At 39.9% G+C, this 23,719-nt stretch overlaps 1 protein-coding gene across 1 annotated transcript in view; it reads left to right on the plus strand.

The window, feature by feature from the left end:
- Nucleotides 1-23,719, plus strand: part of LOC112395160 (uncharacterized) — a 404,375-nt gene that overhangs the window by 257,841 nt on the left and 122,815 nt on the right. The window contains exons 12-14 of the mRNA XM_024738216.1: nt 17,187-17,301; nt 20,603-20,760; nt 23,020-23,085. Of these exons, the coding sequence (XP_024593984.1) occupies nt 17,187-17,301; nt 20,603-20,760; nt 23,020-23,085 (339 nt within the window). The remainder of the gene's footprint in view (nt 1-17,186; nt 17,302-20,602; nt 20,761-23,019; nt 23,086-23,719) is intronic.

A 23,719-nucleotide genomic window follows, 5' to 3' on the forward strand; every position in this document is an offset into this window, starting at 1 on the left:
GATTTAATCAACTCAGCTGACATTTTGAGCACTTAATCTGTACTTAGCACTGTGAGACCTCTTTATTAATTTTCTCACTTAGTTTTCCCAACTATCCCATTACATAGATATTACTGATGACATTATATAGAAGAAAATTCCAATACCAAGCATGTTTAAGTTCTTTTATTAAAGGCCCACAGGAAGTAAATGATAGAGCCCTGACACTCTGAATCCAAAGCCCATGTCTGACATGCTGACCACCTAGGAGCTAGATAGACACATATACAGCCAAGTAGCGTATAGTCTGATAAGCATGGCTCTGGACACACTGTTATGAACCAGAGGCAGAAGCAGGTAGTGACCCTTTGAAAAGATCACAAAGGTAGGTTTTCTGCGGGGCCTTAACAGATGAGGATGAAGGAGCCCGACACTCCTGACTTTTGGAGATGCATAAGCGAAGGCATAAAATCATAAAAGTGATGACTTTTGTGATTGTGTGTAATACACCTCCATAAACTAATAAACCACTTGTTGAAAACCTTTCCACAGTGGAACGTCAAATCTCTTTGTATTCAATTATTCATCCATACGCTTCGGAATTGGACATATGCTGCTAGTGATGGGAGTTGCTAGTAGTATATGTATCCAGAAGCTTACTTGAATGATCACCGGCACAGGGACAGTTGGAGACGTACCCTAGGAAAGCTTCTCAAAACCTTGGGCCATCAAGATACTTCGAGAACTGAGAGGAGAGAGATGGAGAAAAAGGGGAAGCAGTGGGACAGGTTGTCCCTCCTTCGTTTCTGCACTTGCTTGTGAACATCTCTTGTGCCAGGATTGATTGCCCTTGTAATATAACATCAGAGAGGTGATGTTATTTGAAGGCCTGCAGTCAAGTCCAGCAAGATTAATTAACGCAGGAAAGAGTAAAGGGCATTGAAGGTCTGGGTGAGCAGAAAATCCAGTCCAAATCAAGTCCAGACTGACCTTGGAGATTAACATAAGAAAGAAGGATGCAGCATCCAGGTAAAAAATCTTCTTCGTAAAGTATCTCAATCTAAGCATCGATTTAGGAAGCAGGGCTGGATAACCACAGTTACTTACGGATGTGGTTTGATCCGGAGCCAAAGCCTTTCTGCTGCAGGATGGATAGCATTTCTCCTTTCTAAGACCAGAGCTACCTCAGGGGTGGGCAGTTCTGATTTTATAAGTGAACAAGAACAAGCCTGAAGAGGTGGGTGGAATTCCTAGATTATGAGTTCCTGGTGACTCAGATCACTTTTCCTGGATCAGCTTTTCCAGTGGGGTTTGTGCTGCAGTCCCAGCGCTCCTGTGCCCTATTCATTTGTGCTTTTCATCTGTGTTTCCCAGGTGGTCTGTGGTTGAAGATGTCAGGCCAGCCTCTACTGCACAAATGTTCCCCTGATACTGATTAGAACATCTATAATGTCGCTTGGTCTCTGAGCCACGTGTCCTGTCTAATGCTCCCTCACGAATCCCATATAATTCATAGGGTTTTAGCCTCACTTCTACTTTACAGGGTGTACCATGAAAAGGCATCTAGTTACTGCAGAAGCTGATATTTCCCTTGATCTCCAACACCCGAACTCCTTCCTCAGCCACTGGTGGGTTACATCCTGTATCCTGACAAGATACCGTGTTACGTATATTTTCAGGTACATGTGCCCTGTTGCCTAGACTGTATTGTGAGGTGCTTGTGGTCAGGGAACACGAGCATGTGTTCTGCTGTTGTGTGCAACACCTAGCTTAGTGCCCAGCCCACCGAGGTCACCTGACATGGTTGTTACAGATGCGTATTCCGGGGCCTCTCCCCCAGACACTGCAGTTTAGTCATTCCAGGGTGGAGCCCCAGAACGTACTTTTTCTAAGCCAGTTCTCTCTGGGGATCATGATTATACTTTGAAAAACACTTGAGTCAGTAGTAAGAGCTCAAATAACACATATGGAGGGATTATTGATGCACAGGGAACAGGCGGTGGAAAAAGCAAAGAAAATTAAGAGGTGTGATGTAATGTTTTCTGTAATACATACTGGCTCTCTTGGTTGGCGTGCTGTTGAGTGTTGCTACTTTGGTGGTAAAGTTCGAAACGTTCCTTCGTGCAAAATCACCCTTTCACAGTTAACTCACCTCCCTACTCCACCTCTACTTGCTTGATTCACTCTTTCCTATCTTTCAAATTGTGACTTAAACGTCACTTCCTCAGAGCCTCTCCCTAACTTCTTGAAGCACTTGGAGTAGACCTTTCCCCCACGCAGCCCTTATTCTGTTGTAGCGCCTATTTCAGTTGTCATTGTTTTGTAAAGACCCATCTACCAGTCACCCTTAATGTGCAGATGGGAAAGCTGAGATCTAGAAAACTGTCTATTTCAGGCTGCCATAGGTGATCAGTGGCAGTGTCTGCCCATCTTCTCACCCCGGGTCTAGCACGCGTTCTTCTACAGGACATTGTATGCACGAGGTAATCAAACCGGTAGAGCAGCTTTGTCTGTGTCTTTAGAAGTAAGGATAGGATCCCATGATTAGTAACTCACAAACTCCACATTTCCGGAACTATGTCTTGGAAAAGTGCATAATGTGTACCTTTTTCCTGTTGATTTCAGACTGTGTTTTGGTTCTGCTGACAGAGGGCTGCGTCGTGTTGTGCTCTGTCGACCCTCGGATAGCAGCTGTTACGGAAGGCTCTTTTTAGGGAGAAATGGCTCCCTTCTCCTATATAGGATTATGTGGACAGAGTCGAAGCTTTGGAATGAAACATATAGCAGGATGACAGGGCATGTTCAGAGAGAATTCATATTTCTCTTGGCAAGGTCTGTACTTTCAGTGGTGGTGTGGGTTTTCTTACACTCATCTTTGGTGTGTGTGTGTGTGTGTGTGTGTGTGTGTGAACAAAACCGCCAATTCATTCTCCACAACTGACAGAACCTCACTCAGACGGAATGGTTAACAACTGTCCACTTGCTTCTCACAATATTCTACTCATGCAGTATGGTCAGTTTTGAAACTTAGAGTAGTTTTATTGATCACTTATGAAGGTATCTTAGAGATCTAAAGTTTCTAATTACGGTAATTTCTGTTTTTGGTCTCAAGAATTCTCGATTAAAAGATTTAATAAAACACAGTGTTACCAAAGCCTGTATTCATCTTTCTGTTCAGAGTTTTGTTCTGTAAATTTTTTGGGGGGGATGGAATATTTTATTTGGCACGGGCATGAGGAAATGAGTAGGGGTCTTTCAGTGTCTGATCTACTAAAGCAGGCTACATTAAAAAAGAGACTACAGATCGATGCTATGAATTATGGTGCCTCATTACGTATGGATTTCTCTCGGTTGGTTCAGTGTTAAAGAATTTTACAGTCCAATGAGGTTATCTGGTAGAGAAAGCCATGTGATTTACAGCCAGATCCAAGAAAGACTGTTCTGCTGCCCACCTGCGTTTTTCTAGCAGATATGAGTAAAAGCTGAAGAGGTAGCCCCAGAGCCACCTTACCAAGTTCAGGACCAGATGGGGGAAGGTGAGATACGGTCAAATTTAACATTACCCTTGGGTGACCTGGGCTCTGTGATCATGCAAATCTGAACCTTAGTGCATGGCTCCACCTGGTTTCTGCCCAAGTGGGTGGCAGCCATCCTAGAGCTGTCAAACTGACTTTATTGAACGGAATAGTTAAGAGGGAAAGCTCAGTTGGTCCTAATCACTTTCAGGGAATGAGGTGTGCTAGCGCGGCAGCTGTCTGGGCTCCCTGTCTATGTGATGTTATAATATCTATATGATACGTCAGAATGAATGCCATGTCACTCAGTTCTCCAAGTATGTCACTTTCGTAATTGGCCAGATGAATCTTGGTCTTACTCCTGCCAGAAGAGGCAATGCCCAAGAATGAAAATTGAACCAACTCATCCTCACTGACACTGACCCACCTGGGTTGAGTATTTTGATGACACGTACATAGGAAGTTGCACAGTGAGAAGGCCACACCATCAAGCTTGAAACTAGTCAGCTGAGAGTTCCTCTGGGTAGGCAGTTCAATGCCCTGAAATTCTGAAAATGAATAATGCACTGTATAGCACTATTTTCCGGGGTAAGGGGTGGGCTTCGTGATCTACATTTTAAACCCATGCCAAGAATTTGAATGTTACAAGGAATCACATGCGGGGGCGGGGAAGAGGGAAAGCCTGAATTCTGAAAAGTGGGAAAGAGTTTTTAACTTGAAAACCAGAAAGTTCCAGAAGAGTGACAATGTTGTATTCAGTGACCATAATACAACTATTTTAAATATAAAGTGGCATATAATCTAGGCTTAGAGAACATTCCTTCACACCTTACTAAATAGATACTGAACAAGCTAGTTAGAGACTATATTCATCTGAAGAAATGCCAAATGATTAGCACCATGGGAGCCTCTCATCTCTCCCCACGTACTTGGTCTTGCCTCTAACTCCTGCTCTCTCTCCTGCACCCAGTCTCCAGGCTTATCACATCATTCTGCTGATGAAGTGTTCAGTGGCTCAGCATTACCTGTGGAAGGAAGTCTGAACTCCTTGGCTTTGCATTCATGTTCTCGCTAGTCTGATATCCTCCTGATTCTCAGCCCTAGTTCTTATTCTTCTTCTGCCTCAGCCAAGTCCAATCCTTGTTTCCTAAACTTCCCTAAAGCTTTCCCACTTTCCCACTCCTCTGCCTTTGCTCCACTCTCCTTTCCTCCTTGTTCTTATTCCTCTGTCTATTATTCTTCTGTTTTATCCGACTGGTTCTCTTTTCCAAAGCTCACATCAAGTACGATTTCTTTCTAGATTGCTCTAACTCATAATTATGGTTATTGAACTCTATACATATCTCTGATTATCAACATCAGTCATCTGGAAATGTATTGCGTGTGCCTGGTTTTGCTACTTCTTTTTTTCATGTGCCTAAAACTTCCTCCCCCAACTGGATTGCAAATTCCTTGAGAATCAGAAGCATATTTTGTATATCTTCTTCTCTCTGCAGTATCTATAAGAGTACTATGCATATAATAGGTATCCAGAATATAATTTCATCTAGAATAGTTTGGGGTAGCTTAATTTAAACAAAAATTGCTGAATCGTTTACCCCCGAACTGTCATATGATTATAAGTCGCGATCTGAGATTCTCAGAGATGCTGTTTGTTTAAGCCCAGCATATTTTGGCTTCGTTATACATTTTAACAGATAGTGTCCCCACGACTTGTCAATAGAAACATGTCCTGCATTAATGTGGGTGACCTAACTAAGTTCCTTTGCTGTGCCTTGTACGAGTTTTATGTGTTGCATTGGGAAAAGCAAATGATTGCTGAGATGAGTAATACAGAACTTCACAGGTTAATCAGTCTTCCTATTCCGGAAGCAAAGCCTTCCACGCATGGCTTACTGACACCAAAGGCTGCAAAAGGAAGTGTGGAGCTAGGTGTCTGCAATCTCTGTTCAACATGCGTGTCCCACACAATCACGTGGTCCTTGTAAAACCACCTATATCCGTTCTCATACACCACGTCTCGCCGTTGTGTTGATCGTTACTGACAGCTGCTCTTTTTTTTTAAGCTTCTGAGCTCTTCCGTGGCCATGTGAGATGTGGTGGGAAGTAAAGTAAATGCCACTTGAAAGGGAATCATCCCCGATATAACTTTTATATATCATCAAAAAGAGTTACTCGATTCCGTATCCATGACCTCCTCTAGACTTGGAGTTCTTTGAAGGTAGAGCCGTTTCTTATCTATTTCTTCGTCACCTCCAGCACGGGGCCTGAGAGGTTGTGGGTGCTCAGCGAATGTTTATTGAATGAATGTTTGGAGAAAGAATGAAGCAATCAAGGAAGTGTATATGGGAGGTGAAGGAAATTAGTACCAGCCCCACAACCAGTGAATCACTTGACAACTGTTTGCTAAGGGCTTATTTGTGAGCTGTGGTCTTCAAAGAATGCAGAGGAAGTATGAAAGAACAAGCTCGCGAAAGCTCACTTTTTACCCAGTTTAAAGTGAAAGCCAGTGGAAACAGAAAGTAGGAGGAAAAGAGTTGTCTATTCTCCCCTAATTCCTTTACCAAGTACTGACCTTGTATGGATGGTCTTAGATCGTTGAATCCTTGTTTCTTCACTTTATCCATTATTCTAGAGGGCAAAACTGGTGGTTTGTTTGGCCTTCTTAATGCTTAAAAAAATAGAAAAAAATTCTATTGGTACATCAATATTCAGATGTCTGTTTATTCTTGCAAAGTATCCAGCAACAGTGGGTCAGCATTTCTGCATAGCAATGATTATCTGAACAGGAGCTGCAACTGTTAAGTAGGGCATGTGGATAATATTTGCAGGCTGTCACTATATACATTTTGAGGCACATAGAACTATACATTCACAGTTTGCATCACACAGAGGTTTAAGAATTCTTTTTTTTAAATTTATTTTATTGAAGTATAGTTGATTTACAATGTTGTGTTAACTTCTGTACAACAAAGTGATTCAGTTATACATATATATGTTATTTTTCATATTCTTTTCCATTATGGTTTATCACAGGATATTGAGTATATTTCCCTGTGCTATACAGTAGGACCTTGTTGTTTATCCACCCTGTATATAATAGTTTCCATCTGCTAATCCCAAACTCCTGGTCTTTCCTTCCTCCACACCCCTCCCCCTTGGCAACCACAAGTCTGTTCTCTGTCTGTGAGTCTGTTTCTGTTTCATAAATAAGTTCATTTGTATCATATTTTAGATTCCACCTCTAAGTGATATAATATGTTATTTGTCTTTCTCTGTCTGACTTACTTCACTTAGTATGATAATCTCTAGGTCCATCCATGTGGCTGCAAATGGCATTATTTCATTCTTTTTTTAATGATTTCCATGTCTTGGCTGTTGTGAACAGTGTTGCTATGAACATAGGGGTGTGTGTATCATTTTGAATTATAGTTTTGTCCAGCTATATGACCAGGAGTGGGATTGCTAAATCATATGGCAACTCTATTTTTAGTTTTTTGAGGAACCTCCATACTGTTTTCCATAGTGGCTGCACCAATTTACATTCCCACTAACAGTGTAGGAGGGTTAAGAATTCTTAATTAAGTTTAGAATGAGAGGGGGTGTGGAGGGTGAGTAACACATGGCTAATCTTTAATTTAGCTATGTACCTTAGCTAGGTATAACAGAAACGGCATCAAATCTGGGTGTTTTTTGGTTTTGTTTGTTTGTTTTACTAAGTTTGCCACCACTTAGCTGTGTCAATGTCTCTAAACACTTTGGACCTTATTCTGTTCATTTGTTGAATGAAGTCCCTTGATGGTCACTGAGACTGCTTTCAGTTTTACCATTTTCTGATTTTTTTAGTTGACAAGCCAACAGAAGTGGAGTATGAGACAGGAGAGAAACCTGTAGAGAGAGGAAGGAGAGGAAAAAGAAGCAAACCTTCTTTTTTGCATTGTCTCCTTTAATCTTTACAAACACATCCTGGGGTAGTTTTATTATCCCCAGTTTATAATAAAAAACAAGGATTTGACATTCAAGAACACACAGTAGAGGCAGAATGTGTGTCCTGGTCTCTTCGATCCTGAACTTGAATGCTTCCAACCATCCCTGTTGATTGGAGTGCCTTTCCTCCATGAAAACTGTATTGGTGGTACATCAACTCTGAATTATAGGGTGAGATTTAGAAGGCTGTGAAATTTTAAATGATAGAACAAACATGAAACACCTGGCATGAAACCAAGTATATAATAGGTGCTTAATAAATATAAATCCCATTCCCTTTTGACTGCCTTAAATAAAGAAAACCATTATGTTTGCAAATTTGACTGGGTGAATTCACAACCTTAGCTACTTAATGATTGAAAGAGTTAATAACAACAAAATGTGAGTTCTTTCCATGACAGAGGCAAATACTATATATCTGTATGTATGTATCTATAAGTATCTATGTATTTGTCTATCTAAGGACATATACCCCTTTGAGTTTCAAGAGTTGAGCTGGGGGCACAGCTTATTTGTCAAGTAATACAGTCACTATTTTATAGTCATTGAGCGGAATCAACCTAACTCACTGTGTGTCAGCAGAAGTCACCATAAAAAAGAGAATGCAGCATGAATCTTGGCATGGTGGTTACTAACCGACTATAAAAAGCAATATACTAGATCTCTTTGGTCTCCAAGTACTAACACAGACTGAAATAATAAACTGTTCTGTTCTTTGAAACCAGGAATGTCTTTGGGAATCCTGGAGCAGAAAAGAAAACATCTCTGTAAGCTGATGAAGCCCAAAGTGTTGCCAGATAGAATTAACTCAAGTAACATTGGCCACAACTGTACCAGTTAGCCTGTTTTTGCTATCACAAAACATATATTTTGCTTTGCCCTGGTAAGCTTGTGGCCTAAGAGAATTCATTTTTAGTGGTTAAGAAAAATTCTCAGAAACAAAGAAGACCTCCTGTTGAATGATAATGAATAAACTTGAATTGATGGCAGGTTGTAGGATGAAATGAGGCAAGGGCCAAGTAGAGATGTTGTTGGTTTGATGTGACGGGTGGTCCTGCTTCCATACGGAGAAGGGCGTGCAGAGAGAGAGCTCCCTGCCACCTGCAGGTAGGCAGGGTGTCAGGAAAGCGGCGGCCAGACCACACACTTGTAGTGTGTTTGACCTCGCCCCGCACGCAGCCTGGGCAGAGGAAATTCGGAACCAAAAGGCCTCTCATTTTCATTGCCTGTTTCTATTTTTTTGGTCCTATAATGCGGAAAGAATTCTTAAGATTTAGAAGGGATAAACATCAAGAATTTAGAATTTTTCTGTAACTTTAAATAATTTACGGTCAGAGCACATCTAATTTGATAATACCCTACCGATGAGCCTGTGATGCCAAAGGAGAAATGCATGTGGTTTTATTTTTGTATTTCATTTAGCTTAAACCTAAAATGAAATGCGCTATTGTTTTTTAGCCCACGGAGGCCCCATAATCAATGCAAAATCCTACACCGCTCCCCCCGCCCCCCCCGTGCCCATCCCCTCCCCCTCCACACTCCTCTTTCTCTTTTTGCAAAGATATGTGTTAACTGAACTAAAGATCTAAAGTACTTTACTATTCAGACAAGAGTATTTCTCACATGGTATGGCTATCACAAGGCTTTTGAACTAATTATTTTTATGGCTATAATTTCTATAATTCATGACTTTACAAGCCTGATGTAGGCACAAAGTGGAGAACTTTAGAATTAGAAGTTTAATGTAAACAGTGCCAAAGAGATAAAAGGAGACGATAGAACTTCAGCGGCTAACTGTTCATCCTCGTATACATTGGCATGTTTGTTATCAGCAATGCTACTCCCAAGTGTTCTGAGATAGAGCCACCAAAAGACAGATTTCTCAGGTTCAGGTGAGAAAGTGGATCTTGACCCAAGACAGCACATGGATGAGTTCTGTTTGGAGTGAATGTTATTGTAAGTGGCTCTTCGTTGACTAACTAGTAAGAAGTAGAGTTGTTCCCTGTGTCTCCTCTGTTATCATTCAGACAAAATGGAAGCTGAGAAAGTAGGAATGTGGAATGTTGAAGATGATTGTTCTTTACTTTGTGAAAGATAAGATTTTACTTACAGTAAAGTGGTAGGTTAGGACAAGTAATAGGGAGTGAGGCCAAAGGCCTGTCATGCTGACGGGGCTATTAAATGCCCTCGTGGTAGCCAAGAGCCTCCAAGGCTGACAGTCTTCCTCTGGGAACTGTGATCATTCTTCTGTAGCACTGGAAATGAGGAAAGCCCTGCTGTGGGAAGGGGGTTTCTCTTCCTTTTCCCTGTGGGTAGTTGTGGGGTCAGAGCATCTGGAAATCAGCATTAGAGATACTTGAGCACACACTTCCCCAAATCATATTTCCTTAGTGCATCCCATTGGGCTTGGGGTGGAGGGGAGCTTATTCTCTATGTCAGTTCTAGGGTTTGGGAAAGGGGTCTGGAAATAAAAATTATGGACAAATTAGAAGTGGAAGAAGGGGATGCAAATACGTTTTGAACTTCGTCTGTGTCAAACACTGTGCTGTTCTCACAGTGTCTTATTTAATTTCCAGGTGAGGACTGGGGCTCAGAGAGATTAGGGAACTTGTCTGAGGTTGCATAGCTAAAACAAGCAGAAGCAAGTTTGGGACCAATATCTGTCAGCTCTCAAAGCTTACACTCTCTCTACTTCATTGTGCTCAACAGAAAGAGCTGAGAGGCAAAACCATTCGAAAGGATCATCTTTCCCGGTTGGAAAATCAAGCAAGCAAGCAAACAGACTTGTTTGTGTCGTTTCATCTTGTATAACGGCTTTTGCTTAGACAGAGCTGATGAGCACGGCCTTCCCGATAAAGCTACCTCTGTCTTTGGCTTCTTGGAGACGTTCTTATAGTAAAGGGTGTCTGGGAAGATATGGAAGCCCCTGGAATAACTATTATCACAGGTATAGCTTTGCTTCCTGGGGCTGTGAGGTGACTTCTAGTTTGGAAGAGTGCCTGGGGTGATCATATACACGCGTACGCATTCAGCTATGTCTGTGTGTCACGTGATCATGTTATAGGTAAGTTATTTAGTAACCTTTGTATTTTAAAATATCTTAATCAAAAACTCCGGTTCTAAGTCTAGGATCCCATTCTGGGCCATAACTAAATAAATAGATTTTGAGGGTAGCATAGAGCAGTTCTTCTCAAACTTCAGTGTTCCTAAGAATCACCTGTGAGGTTGTTAACAACACAGACTCTTGGGCCACCTCTGAGTTTCTGGGCAAGGACGTCTGCAACCGAGGTTTGCATGGACAGCAAGCCCTCACATGTGGTGATGCTCTGGTCCAGGGACCACGCTCGGAACAGGCCTGGCTGAGAAAGTGAGCAGGGCAGGAAAGAATAGTGACAAGTTCTGAACATTTTCTTTTTCGTATTCAGGCTTTGTCAGTTATGGGCATGAGGTTAGAATTCATACTTTTTCTTTGATGATTTCTTGATTCAATTCACTTCGATTCAGGAAATGATTTTGAGCATCTTCTCTGTTCCAAACATGGTACCATGCACTGTGGATGAAATTTAACCTTAATGCCTTTAAAGAAATAAATGCTAAAGCCTCTCACATTGTTCTAAGCTGGAGCTTAGAAACAGGTAAACAAATCTTCATCATAGTAATGTAGAGAAGGAAGAAAAATTAGAGATAATTTACGACATCTTCGCTTATGGATGAAGACATGTTCCAGATAAATAACTTGTCCAAGTTCATACAACTAATTGTGGACCTGGCCTGGAGTCTAAATTCTATATTTTTGATAAACAACTCAGAACCAAATTCTATGCTGGATTTTGAAAAAAAAAAAAGTTCTTTCTGAGAAATGTTGCTGAGATGTATCTTTTCCTTTCCATTCCTATTTTACCAACTCTCATTACCTCATATGAATTATCACATTTGTTTCTTGCTATTCTACTTGCCAGATCTCTACTGCCTCTAACTCATCCTGCACCCAGTAAATTACTCCTTTCTGCCATGTTCATTGTAGATCCTCATTCTCTCGTCAATGGAACTGCAGGTTTTCTGCGCAGCTCTCAAGGACTTCTTCTACAGTCTCCACTTTGCTCTTACTGTTCCCCACCATGAACTTTCTGCCCAAGACGAGTCATTCTCACCCAGACATCATCAAACGCTGCGAATTCCTAACCTTCGCTCACATGGATTCACCAGTTTAGAAGGTCCTTCCCATCCCTCCCTTATATAGGGAATCAGAACAGTGTTGGCTTAGAGCGTGGTCTCTGGTAAGAGACAGATCGTAATGGAACTACAGCTGTGGCCCTTGGACAACCTAACCTTTCCAGACTTTCTTTGGTTTCTTCATGTAGGAATGGGGCAGCAGCAGCCACTTACTCATTGGTTTGTGGTGGAGATGAAGGGGGTGGAGTTGATGCACGCAGAGGACTTTACCTGGTCCCTGGCATGAAGTGAGCACAATGAATATCAGCAGTTATTTTTAGTTAAACACTATTAGTCATTCACATGTGTCTCACTTTGTTTAATTTAACTTTTTTCCCAAATCCGTCTTAAATTTATAACTTCGTTAATACCACTTTGCTCCTAATGATCTATTTCCCTCTTTTTAAGAAAATATTATTAAAATTGTCTGGACTTTTTCTCGTAAGTGGACAGTAAACAATTTGATGATAGGGTCAAGAATCCAAACACTTCTCACTTACCTTCACTGCTACCACCCAGGCTAAGCCACCATGGCCTCTCCCATGCTGCAATTATAGCTTCCTAACTGATCTCTTCCCTTCAACAGTGACCCTGAGACACACCAGCTGGAATAATCATCCACCGTAAACAGATAATTTCACTTCTCTGGTTACACTCCTCCAACGGCTTCTCACCTCACTAAAAGTAAAGATAGCGTTGTTCAAGGCTTCGCCAGACCCTCACCCCTGTGCCCTCCTTCCCTCTGTGACTGTGTCTCTTGTTACTCTCCTCTCACTCTCTTTCCCAGGCACACTGCTCACCTGGCTTTTTCTCAAACCCACTAGGCATCTCCCCGCTCAGAGCTGCCACTCATGCTGTCCCTCCTCCCGGAATGCTGTTCCTCCAGATATCTACAAGGCTTCCTTCATCATCTCTCAGAGCTTTGCTCACACACCACCTTTTCAGTGAAGCTCTCGCTGGCCACTTAATTTAAAGCAATGACTCTCCCACTCATAATTTCTAGCGACCTTCCCTGCCTTATGCTTCTCCTTAGTATTTTTCAACATATAGCATATTATATATTTTTATATATTTTATTTATTGTCTGTCTCCATATAATATATATATTTTTACGTATTTTTTAACTGCTAGGACAGATAAGATAATCAATAAATATTTTTTCAATGTTTATATAATATTTAAGAAAAAAAATCTTACACCAGTAAGCACAGGACTAGAGACCTACGGATACTCATCATGGTGATAGTGCCTCTGCCTCTTTGTGTGTAAATCCATATTGAGTTTTTTTACTTCTATAAACATGTCCTCATCTGGCCCATATTCATTTCCCGTACATATACTGGGTGCTTAAATCTTTTATGTATACTGATATTATTTCATTTGATCTTCAAATGTATGCAAGAATGATATGTGTACTTATGTTATAGGAATTTACTCAATATATGGAATGGCCTCTATTGGATTGAGGATGAAATAGTACTTTAAAAATTGTAATCTGTACCTTTCTTTAGAAACTGAAAACAGAAATCTCAATTACGAGTAATTATTAACATATAGAATCACTATTATATAGAGTAATGATTTATCCTAATTTTTAAAGTCAGAGAGATACACGTTTATGCCTAAGAACTTAGAGGATAAAACTGAAGTATCTTTTTAATTCCTGATTTTGTGTACTTGCCATTTCTACATTTCTTCTTCCTTCTTCTTGTACTTGTCTGCTTTTTTCTCTTCATTTTCCTCTTCTTCCTCCTTTACCATTTCCCTGTTTTCCTCCTGTTCCACAGATTATTTTATTTTACTTTTTCTTTTGGCCATGCTGCGTGGCTTGCAGGATCTTAGTTCCTGGACCAGGGATCAAACCCGCGCTCCCTGCAGTGGAAGCGCAGAGTCTTAAACCACTGGATCACCAGAGAAGTCCCTATATTATTTTACTTTCTAAGATAAATACTTATTCTCTCCCCAGGAAAAAATTTTCACAATGAATTAAATGCCTCTAGAGATCTGAGATCAAACTGATGGATCTATTCAGTGGTAAAGGATGGGATAACTCTGGGTGGATTGAGGGAATTCACTTTTTTCCTGGGCAAAACCAAAACAAAACAGCTGATTATTCCTCAATCCAATTACCAAATGTATGTATTCAGGCTGTCTTAAGTCTTTTGGGAGACACCAAAAAATATTAAAACTTGATCTTAGCCTGTAAGGAATTAATAACATATGGATATAATTAATATGTTAAACTTTAACCACAATTGATATTAAAATAATGAGATTAATTATAACTTTCACTCAAGTGCAAGTTCACTGCTTGATGCAAGTACTGACTTCAGTGGACCTGCTCAGGCTGCAGCATCACAATGCTGGAGTTGGGTGTCTACGTGCAGTATCACCTTGCATTTGTGACCTGAGGGGCTCCCAAATGGTTAAACAATTCCCCGAAGCTCAAGTGGGGCTTCTTAAGAACAGAAGTAGGGACTCCTCTGGCACTCCTCTGATCTTACTAGTCCCATGTCCTCTATGGACCTAGAAAAATGACTGTTTAAAGTTTTATAACTAGTAAGTCCTGTGTCCTTCACACTCCTTTTGAGCTTCTGTCTACAGGTGTATTGAGTGTTGACTCAAGAACACATATGGGCAAGTCTTACTCTCACTTGAGCAGGGGTGTCAGTTACCGCAAAGGAGTCAGGTCCCTATATCTGTATGGACAGGCAGTGTTGAGCTTCCAGTAGACAGAGTGAGCAAATATCTATGTGATGGGATTTCAGGGCTGCCACAGAAAATATGCTACCCAGGAAAGTTCCATTGTGCTTTAAGTTCCATTGTTCACATCAGTGTCCTTGCCATAAGTCCTTGCCTTGTGAAATTGCACACTTTTTGTGGGAATACTAGCATCCTCGCATCTCACCTATCACAGGAGGTTATGGTACCAAAACAGAAATTTCTATCTTGCCCAAAATAGCTCATGGAAATATAATCAAATGAACAAGTTTTGGAGCGCCTAAGAAAAGGAAGTCGATTATCTTTTTTACTTTTCACCTCAAATCATTCATCCCTTTTTAAAATTTTTTTTATTGGAGTCTAGTTGATTTACAGTGTTGTGTTAGTTTCAGGTGTACAGCAAAGTGAACCGGTTATACGTATACATGTATCCACTCTTTGTTTGCTCTTCTCTCCTTCTGACAGTGTGGCATCACTATTTGCAGTTACTCTTGTTCTTCCTCCAGAGTGACCTCAGAATTTGCCCCCTTATATCATAGCCAAAGAGTCAATAAGCTGTGAAGGAAACAGCCCTGAGGAAAACTGATTGCCTTTAGGTACAGAAAAGGGAGTTCATTTTGATGGTAAAACTCAGTGTCCAGAGGGATCTGCATTAACAGTCCTCGGGTGGTAGTTAAGGAAGGATGGTCCAAGATGTGGTGTGTGTGTGTGTGCGCACGTGTGCATGTGTGTGTGTGTGTGTGTGTTAGGTGTGTGTGTGTGGAGGAAATGTGTGGGATCTAAAAGGATGAGTTAGGAAATAGTGGAGCTTGATTTGTGGAACCTCAAGAAGGCTGCCAATGACATTTATGTTGTTAGAGAGAAACTCTGGGACAGAATTCGTCCTGGAATTTGGGGCTACAGGTATTTCAGCTCTGGTCAGGAAAAGAAATGCAAACACTGGAACACTGGTTTGGATATTACAGCTGATGCTAAGTCAATAATGGACATATTTAGCTACAAAGATTCAATGACTTAATTGTTTTTTAAAATTCATATTTGAAATAAATGTATGCATATGTACTAGTTGAAATTTGATGCAATATGTAATTTTTCACGTGCTGGTTTGTTTGTTTTTTTCTTTTACGGTACGCGGGCCTCTCACTGTTGCAGCCTCTCCCGTTGCGGAGCATAGGCTCCGGACGCGCAGGCTCAGCGGCCATGGCTCACGGGCCCAGCCGCTCCGCGGCATGTGGGATCTTCCCGGACCAGGGCACGAACCCGTGTCCCCTGCATTGGGAGGCGGACTCTCAACCACTGCGCCACCAGGGAAGCCCTCACATGCTGTTTTTTAAAGGTATAATTTACACAGGATGAAATGCATGGATCTTGACCATTCAGTTCTCTGAGTTTTGACAGAGGTACACACCCATGTAACACCACCCAAAACAAGACGTGGCACAGTTCCATCACTCCAGAAAGTTGGCTCCTGTCTATTTCCAGCCAATACACATCCACACCCACCTTCCCCAGACAACCATTTACTTATTTCAATTGTCATAGGTTAGTTTTATCTGTTCTTGGACTTCATATAAATGCAATGATAGAATATGTATTATTTATAGGTTAGTTTTATCTGTTCTTGGACTTCATATAAATGCAATGATAGAATATGTATTATTTATAGGTTAGTTTTATCTGTTCTTGGACTTCATATAAATGCAATGATAGAATATGTATTATTTATAGGTTAGTTTTATCTGTTCTTGGACTTCATATAAATGCAACGATAGAATATGTATTATTTTGTATCTGGCTTTTTAAACTCAACACGGTGTTTATGAGATTTATGCATGGTGATTGTATGAGTAGTCTGTTCCTTTTTATGACCGAGTAGTTTTCCATTGCATGACTGTATTAGTCATAGAAATAAATAGAATACGTATCTCTGTATCTCTCTCTGTGTATCTCAGGGTTCTCCAGAGAATGGAATCAATATATGTAAAGAGATTTATTTTAAAGAAGTGGCTCATGCGATTGTGGGGAACTAGGCTATCACCCAGATTTTTCTTGAAATGCCCAATAAATGTTTATTGTGTACAATATATTATGGACAAAATGTTGTAGAGATGGTACTTTCCTATCTTCTTCTAAAGAGCATTAATTATTGTTTTAGCAGGCAGTTCAATTACTCACTGAGAAGTTTGAACTTATGGAGGCTTGATTTTAGGCTTTATTAGGGCAAGTACATTTTGGTTTTTCCCTATTTCTGGGACAAGTTTCTTGGTCTTGGGATATTGTCTTTACTCCTAAGACGTGGCACTTTGTGATGCCAGTGAAAACTCTGAGGTGGTTACAAGCCCCTCTTCTGATGAATTAAAACTCCAAACTCTGTTTCCTGTTCTGTGGGCAGCAGTTAAAATCTCCGGTCCACCATTTGAGCTGCCCTACTTTCGATTTCCACTGTGCTTCTGGGGCAAGCCCCCTATACCACAGATCAGGGCTCAGCCAAGGGTCTGAGTGAAGTTTTAGTCATATTTTGAGGCTGTTTCCTCTGTGGCTCCCTCCTTTCTGGTATTTCTCTCCTTAACTTCTAGCTACTTTGGCAGATCTGAATTACATTCCCTGACATCTCAACCTAAAGAGACCATAGCTTTCTTTCTCCATAATGTTTCTGAGATGCATCCAGGCTGTGTGTATGAATAGTCTGCTCCTTTTTATGACTGAGTGGTTTTCCATTGTATGACTATATCTGTATCTGTATCTATATTGATGTCACCTATTTGTTTTAAGGAATTGGCCTTCTGCTTGAGTTCTACCCGCCCTGCCGTAAACATTCCAGGAAGTGCCCTAACGCAGAGAGCCCGTAAGCATGGATGGCACCCAGTGCGCTTCCTTTTCCTCAAAGGTAGACTCCTCACCTGTTTTCTGCCTGCTTTTTGTTTTTGTTGTACACTGATGCCTTCACATTTTTGTTTATAAAAATGTCTGTTTTGAGTTTATGATTGTTATCTGTAGGAGGATCAGTCCCACGCAGGTCACTCCACCATTAGGTTTCCAGAACTGGAACTTTTCTCTGTGTGCTTTTAAGGTATACTCTTTTCCTCTGGTCTTCAACAGGTTGACTAAGACATGAGTAGGTGTGAATTTTCAGAATTATTCTGCTTAGGGTTTGCTAAGATGTCTAGTCTGTGGGTCGGTCTTTCATCAATTTTTGAAAAATTTTGGCCATCGTCTCTTCTTGATGAGCTACTTCTCTGTTTGTTTGTTTTGTTGTTGTGTTTTTCAATTTTCTCTCTTCTGTTCTTGTGAAACGTCCATTATATGTATGTCAGAAAGTTTGGTATCACCACATAGATCTTGGATATTCTGTTCTTTTTCTTTACCTTTTTGTGCATCAGTTTGGATAATTTTAATTGATCTGCATTCAAACAAATGGCTTTTTAAAATCTGCTGTGTCCAGTTTTCTGATTAGCCATTGGATAAACTTTTTGTCTGATGTTACATTTTTTTATTTCTAGCATTTATATGTGTTTCTTTTTCGATAGTTTCCATCTTTTTGCTGTAATTCATCATCTGTTTTCATATGTTGAATGCCATTTCTGTTAGATTCTTTATAATATTTATTGTAAATATTTTAAAGTCCCTGTGATAATTCCAACATGCCATCTGTGGGCTTCTTTCTCTTGACTATGTATTGTTTCAAACAGATCATTTCTTCTCACTTAGGAAGTCTCAAAATTCTGGATTTTATGATGGGATTGTGAGTAAAAGAACAGTAAAGACTGAAGTAATATTATTTACTACCCCCCTCCCCCAAATCAAGCGTCTTTTTTTCTGTCAAGCCTCTAGACTGGGCGGCTAAGTCGCTATAATCTGGTTAAAGTCAGCTGTCTCTACTCTGCCGTAGCTTCAGTAAATTTTAGGTCACCACTGGCTTCAAATGTTCTGAAGGTTGGATCGGGACTTTCCCTTTGATAGCACTTGGATCTGAGCCAGATCTCAAGGCTCTCATATGCTTTATAGCCAAGTTACTTTCTGCACTCCGGCTGCTAGATTTTTAATTGCTCAGAGTGCTCTTTATTTATTTATTCGCCCTTTTAGTTTTCTGACCCTTGGGAGATCTCTCTTCCTCTTCCTGCCTCACCGTCAAACTTCAGTAGTGATTGCTTGTATCCATTGAGAGCCTCAAGTGCCTCAGATGGACTTTTCTTGCCATGTCCCCAGTCCACAGCAGGCTGCTTCTCTTAGGAAGGCCCTATGTGCCTTGCCCTGTCCACAGCTGTACGTCCACGTGCAGGAAGGTCTGTGGGGAAACGGCAGGTGGGAGCAGACTTGCTCTGAGGCTGGGGCTCCTGGGGAATGCTAATTCATCACACCAGGCCTCACACAGTCATTGAGAGGTAATTAAGAGTTTGGGTAGTTTCTTCTTACTCTATGGTAGTTTCCTCCTTTTTCTACACCTTTCCTTCATGGAGGAAAGCAGTGTGGCTCACTTCTCTACCAGGAAGGGCTCAACACTTTTTGGAATTTGTTCCTTTAAGTTTCTTTCCTCAACTCTCTGATTATTTTTAACTATGTTTTTGTAGCTTATGCAATGTATTCTCATTAGGGCTGGTCTCCTGTGACTTTTTACACGCTTCCTTATAGCACAAGGCCCAGTTCAATTTAATGTCCCCTACAAAATAATTTAATAAATGCTCTTACTTGAGTGAAGTTAAGGTAAAGATCGTTTTAAATACATAAAAGATGAAGGTTAATTTTACTGAAGTTCTTTATGGTCAGGGAACATAATTTTGAAAAATCCATGGCCTAGTACAGAATTAAAAATTTGTTTTGATAGAGAGAAAAGGATGATAGGAACAGATTACTAAAACTTGTAAAACCAACAATGGTATTCTTTTTTCTTAAAGAAATATTTATACTTAATCTCATTAAATAAGAATATATATTAAAACATACATATATATATGCATATGTATACATATACACTTACATATATACCTATACATTAAATTCCTTAAAAAGGAATATTTATACTTCATCCCACTTAACATTAACACACACTCAGTATAAAAAATCAAAAGGCATAGAAATATGTAAAATAGAGTTAGTATTTCTTTACTCTTACTCTTTAAAGGTGATCACTGTGGACTTTTTGTATATATATTTCCAAACTTTTAAATTATCTATATACAGAACTATCTAGATTTTAAAAACATAAAGTAGAAATCACATTAAGAATTGTGCAACACGATGTATTTTAGTTGACGTATACGGACAGATATCATTCCATTATGCATTTTCCTAACCAGTTATTTTCTCCAGAAAGCATCCCTAAGTATGGTGTGTTAAGCAAAATTTAAAAGAAAGTCTCAGTTATTTTATTTTTCCAGAGTATCACTTAAGCTCACCCAATTCTGTTCCTTACTGTTCCCATTTCCCCCGTTTCTCAAATGTCTGACACCCTGCACCAGCTAATGCATTTCCTTCCACCAGTATGCCAGACTGGTGAAAATATTAGCAATTACACTGCCACCTTGTGCCAGAGTCCATCTGAGCGCCACTTGCCATCCGTGAAGGGGTTCTCATTGCCAACTGAGGAACAAGAGATTCAGCTCTAAAATCCTATCTTAGTATGTACTTTCTTAGACAACACATGGCAGTGATCGCTTGCAATAGGTTGGGTCTCTTGAGAAGCAAACCCTGTGATGGAGATTAGCATCCACGGTATTTATTAGGTAGTGCTCTTGGGAGAAGAAGGACCAGGGGTGAAGAGGCAGAAGCTGACCTGTGATCAGTCTCAACAGTGCCTTCAACAATGGCTTTATTTCCACGATGGGCTTTGGCAGCCTGGTGACCTTATGAATTGTCCTAAGTTGAAGCAGCGGATACCCTAGAAAAACAGCATGAAATAAACTCTACACAGAAACAACAGAATACATCACGCATAATCCTTTCCCTTTATTAAATCAATTTTTTGAACCTTCTGGTAACTATCAAAGGTAACCAATGAGCACGTGCAATTTTTTTTGTATAATTACTAACTCATGATTTTACGTATCTATAAGATCTGTTTCAGGCCTTTCCAGTCATTTCCATCGATGCTCAAACTATTCCACAAATTAACCAGTGGGAGCTGCTCTAATTGTTTCCTCTGTCTCTTTTCTTTGACATCTATAATCGTTGATAGCTTTCTTGCTTTTCAGCACAAGATGCCAAAGATCTATTCAACGTATTTTCCACTCAGACCTGGAATCAATCAGTTTCACAAGGAGGAAAATTAAGTTCTGAGACCAGAATCGAAGCCCCAGAAGTGGTCATTGCTATCGATTTGCTTTTGCTTCTGGAACCGCTCAGTGAACAGGTATTTACATAATATGTATTTTTAAAAAAGATAAATGAATGAAGTTAGGTGTCTTTGTCAGCTCAGGCTGCTCTAACAAATACCATAGACTGAATGGCTTAAACAACAACATTTATTTCTCATAGTCCTGGAGACTGGGAAGTCCAAGATCAAGGTGCCAGCAGATTTGGTGTCTGGTGCGAGCCCGCCTCCTGGCTCGTAGCTAGCCACCATCTTGCTGTAACCTCACATGAAGGAGAAGAGGTCATTTCTCTCCTGTCTCTTCTTTTGAGGGCTCTCTCTTGTGACCTAATTACCTCCCAAAAGCTCTGCCTCTAAATATATCACACTGGAAATTAGAGCTTCAACAAATGAATTTTGGGGGGAAACAAACATTCAGTCCATAACAATGAGAATGTGTATTTTTTAGAATAAGAAAAAAATTGTGTATCCAAAATGATATTTCTATTTCAAATGTATGATTACTGTGTATTAATTTATTTGGTTTTATGCTTTTCTTTCCACATTTTCTTATATTGAAAATCTTGGTGACATGACATATACCTAATTACTCGTTTGATTTATCCTAAACCATGCACATAATAATTTCAAAATAACAATACCAATGTCTTTAATAATAAACCTACTGAATGCAGCCTGTGATTTATTTGTGGTAATTTTTATCCTTAGGATATATCTCCCTAGCGATGGACTGTAAAAATATTGCATTTTAATTATTCTTTTCCGTGTGTTTATGTCAACAATTTGTTATGCAATTAGATTCTTTTTTTTTCATTTTTTAGGAATTGCTTAGCTATTTATTTCTGAAATAGCTATACTTTTTGATTACATAAGGCTTTTACAGGGTTCCCAAGTAAATATATATTTGGACATTCAGTTCCTTTTTCTGTTTCTTGCCCCATAGTAACCATTTTAAAACAGTTTTTGGTTTATCTTTCTACTGCTTCAAAACACAAGTAAATTTATACTTCTATTCCCTATTTGAAAACATTTTTTTAATTTGAAAATTAGAAGGACTTTAAAACATAGTCATATATTTGCATGACCTGATCCTATAGTTAAGACAACTATATCAGATAGAAGATTGATTTTTTTTTTTTTTTTTTTTTGCGGTACGCGGGCCTCTCACTGTTGTGGCCTCTCCCGTTGCGGAGCACAGGCTCCGGACACGCAGGCTCAGCGTCCATGGCTCACGGGCCCAGCCGCTCCGCGGCATGTGGGATCTTCCCGGACCGGGGCACGAACCCGTGTCCCCTACATTGGCAGGCAGACTCTCAACCACTGCGCCACCAGGGAAGCCCAGAAAATTGCTTTATTTTGTACTAATATAGACTCAGAGAATAGGACTTCTAATTAGAAAAAGCAAGTATTATGAGTCTGTAAGGAAATGTATTGGAATATTATAATAAAAATAGAATATGTACTCATATTCATGCAGTGCTTTTCAGTTTATATAGCACCTTCACTATGAATTTATTAATTTGATTTTCACAGTAATCTTACGACTTTATCTCCACTTTACAAATCGGAAACTAAGGCCTGGGGACAAAAATGCTTTGTCCAAGGCCTTGCCAGTTACTTGTCAGCTAATTACTGACCGAGGTAGGGGAAGAATTCAGCCTGTCTGCCTCCAATCCATATTGTAATGATGCTGCCTCTCAAATCACTTGCAAATATATATGGAACACTTGTGTCTTAGGCTGTGTCTTCTGTAGTTGTCGTAAGTTACTCCAAGTAAGTTTTCGAAGTAGGAAACCCTCTATTCCCTTTTTGAAGATTCACAATACAAAGCAACATTGTCAAGTCTCTGGAAATGTCTGTATTTTTTTGAAATCTGTGTTATGTTGCATTTTTAAATGTTTCCTGATTTCACAAGACCACATAACACCCCCCTTGGGCACTGTCCCCCACCCCGAACTAGGCCTGAAAAGGTGTCAAAACAGTAAGACTTGTTATTGTTAAAAGCGTGGGTGAATGCACTTCACGGCAGCTTCAATAAGCAGTTATTTTCTTGACATAAACCATGCTTGAGAATTACATTTGGTTTAGATGGACATCTGTGATGTGTGGGAAGCCAAACTTTGAAGATCAATTGTGTTGTAATTTGATTCACTCAGTCCTTTAGCAACTTAACCAGGCCCTAATTAAAACAAAAACATTTACTGGTAATATTTTCCTCATAGAAAATTCACCCCTATTTAGTTAACAGACTAACAGGAGAATCCACAGCAGTTTAGAGTTGCTTCCATGTGTTCCTAGGAACGAGAAACCATGACAGAGCATGGCCTCAGCCGGAGTCTTCTGCATTTTCTTATCTGCAATGAGGTAAGTTGATGTGGAGATAAATGAGTCTGAGATACAAAGAAGTATTTACCCCTGGAAAATATGCTCTGCACTAAAGCAGAGGTGAGTACCAATGCAAGCAGAACGGAACATGTGGAGCTATAAAGCCTTGAGTTTTCAGGAAATTTATGCACAAAGTAATAAAGAATGAATACTACAATCACTTGATATAACAGGATATTCTTTAGCATCTCAATTTTTTGTTATTTTTATTATGATTATTTCAGGTCAAGTGACCTATTTTTTTAAGAATAGAGAAAATGCTGTTTTGAAAAAAGAGGAGGCGCTTTAAAACTTGGAGTTTTTTCTCCATTCTTTTTTTTTTTTTCCCCAGTATCACAATGTTTATTGATAGATACAAGTATATAAAATCAGGGCATGAACATGACTTGATAAATTAAGTAGACTTAATTTCTATACTATAATAAGAGGGACCAATTCAAATTCTCACCATTTGTCTCACACCCACAAAGACCACTTTAAGGGCATTTACGACCTCTCAGAACTGGTCAATTTTGTACAAGTAAACCCTGTTTCTTTTTAAAAGACTTGTGCGCTTGCCCAGGCTCAAGGATATTAAAATCTAGCACATAAAGCCCAGTGTAGAAATACAGGC

This window comes from Neophocaena asiaeorientalis, unplaced genomic scaffold (genome assembly GCF_003031525.2).
Source record: "Neophocaena asiaeorientalis asiaeorientalis breed wild unplaced genomic scaffold, Neophocaena_asiaeorientalis_V1.1 scaffold25, whole genome shotgun sequence".
NCBI lineage: Eukaryota > Metazoa > Chordata > Mammalia > Artiodactyla > Phocoenidae > Neophocaena > Neophocaena asiaeorientalis.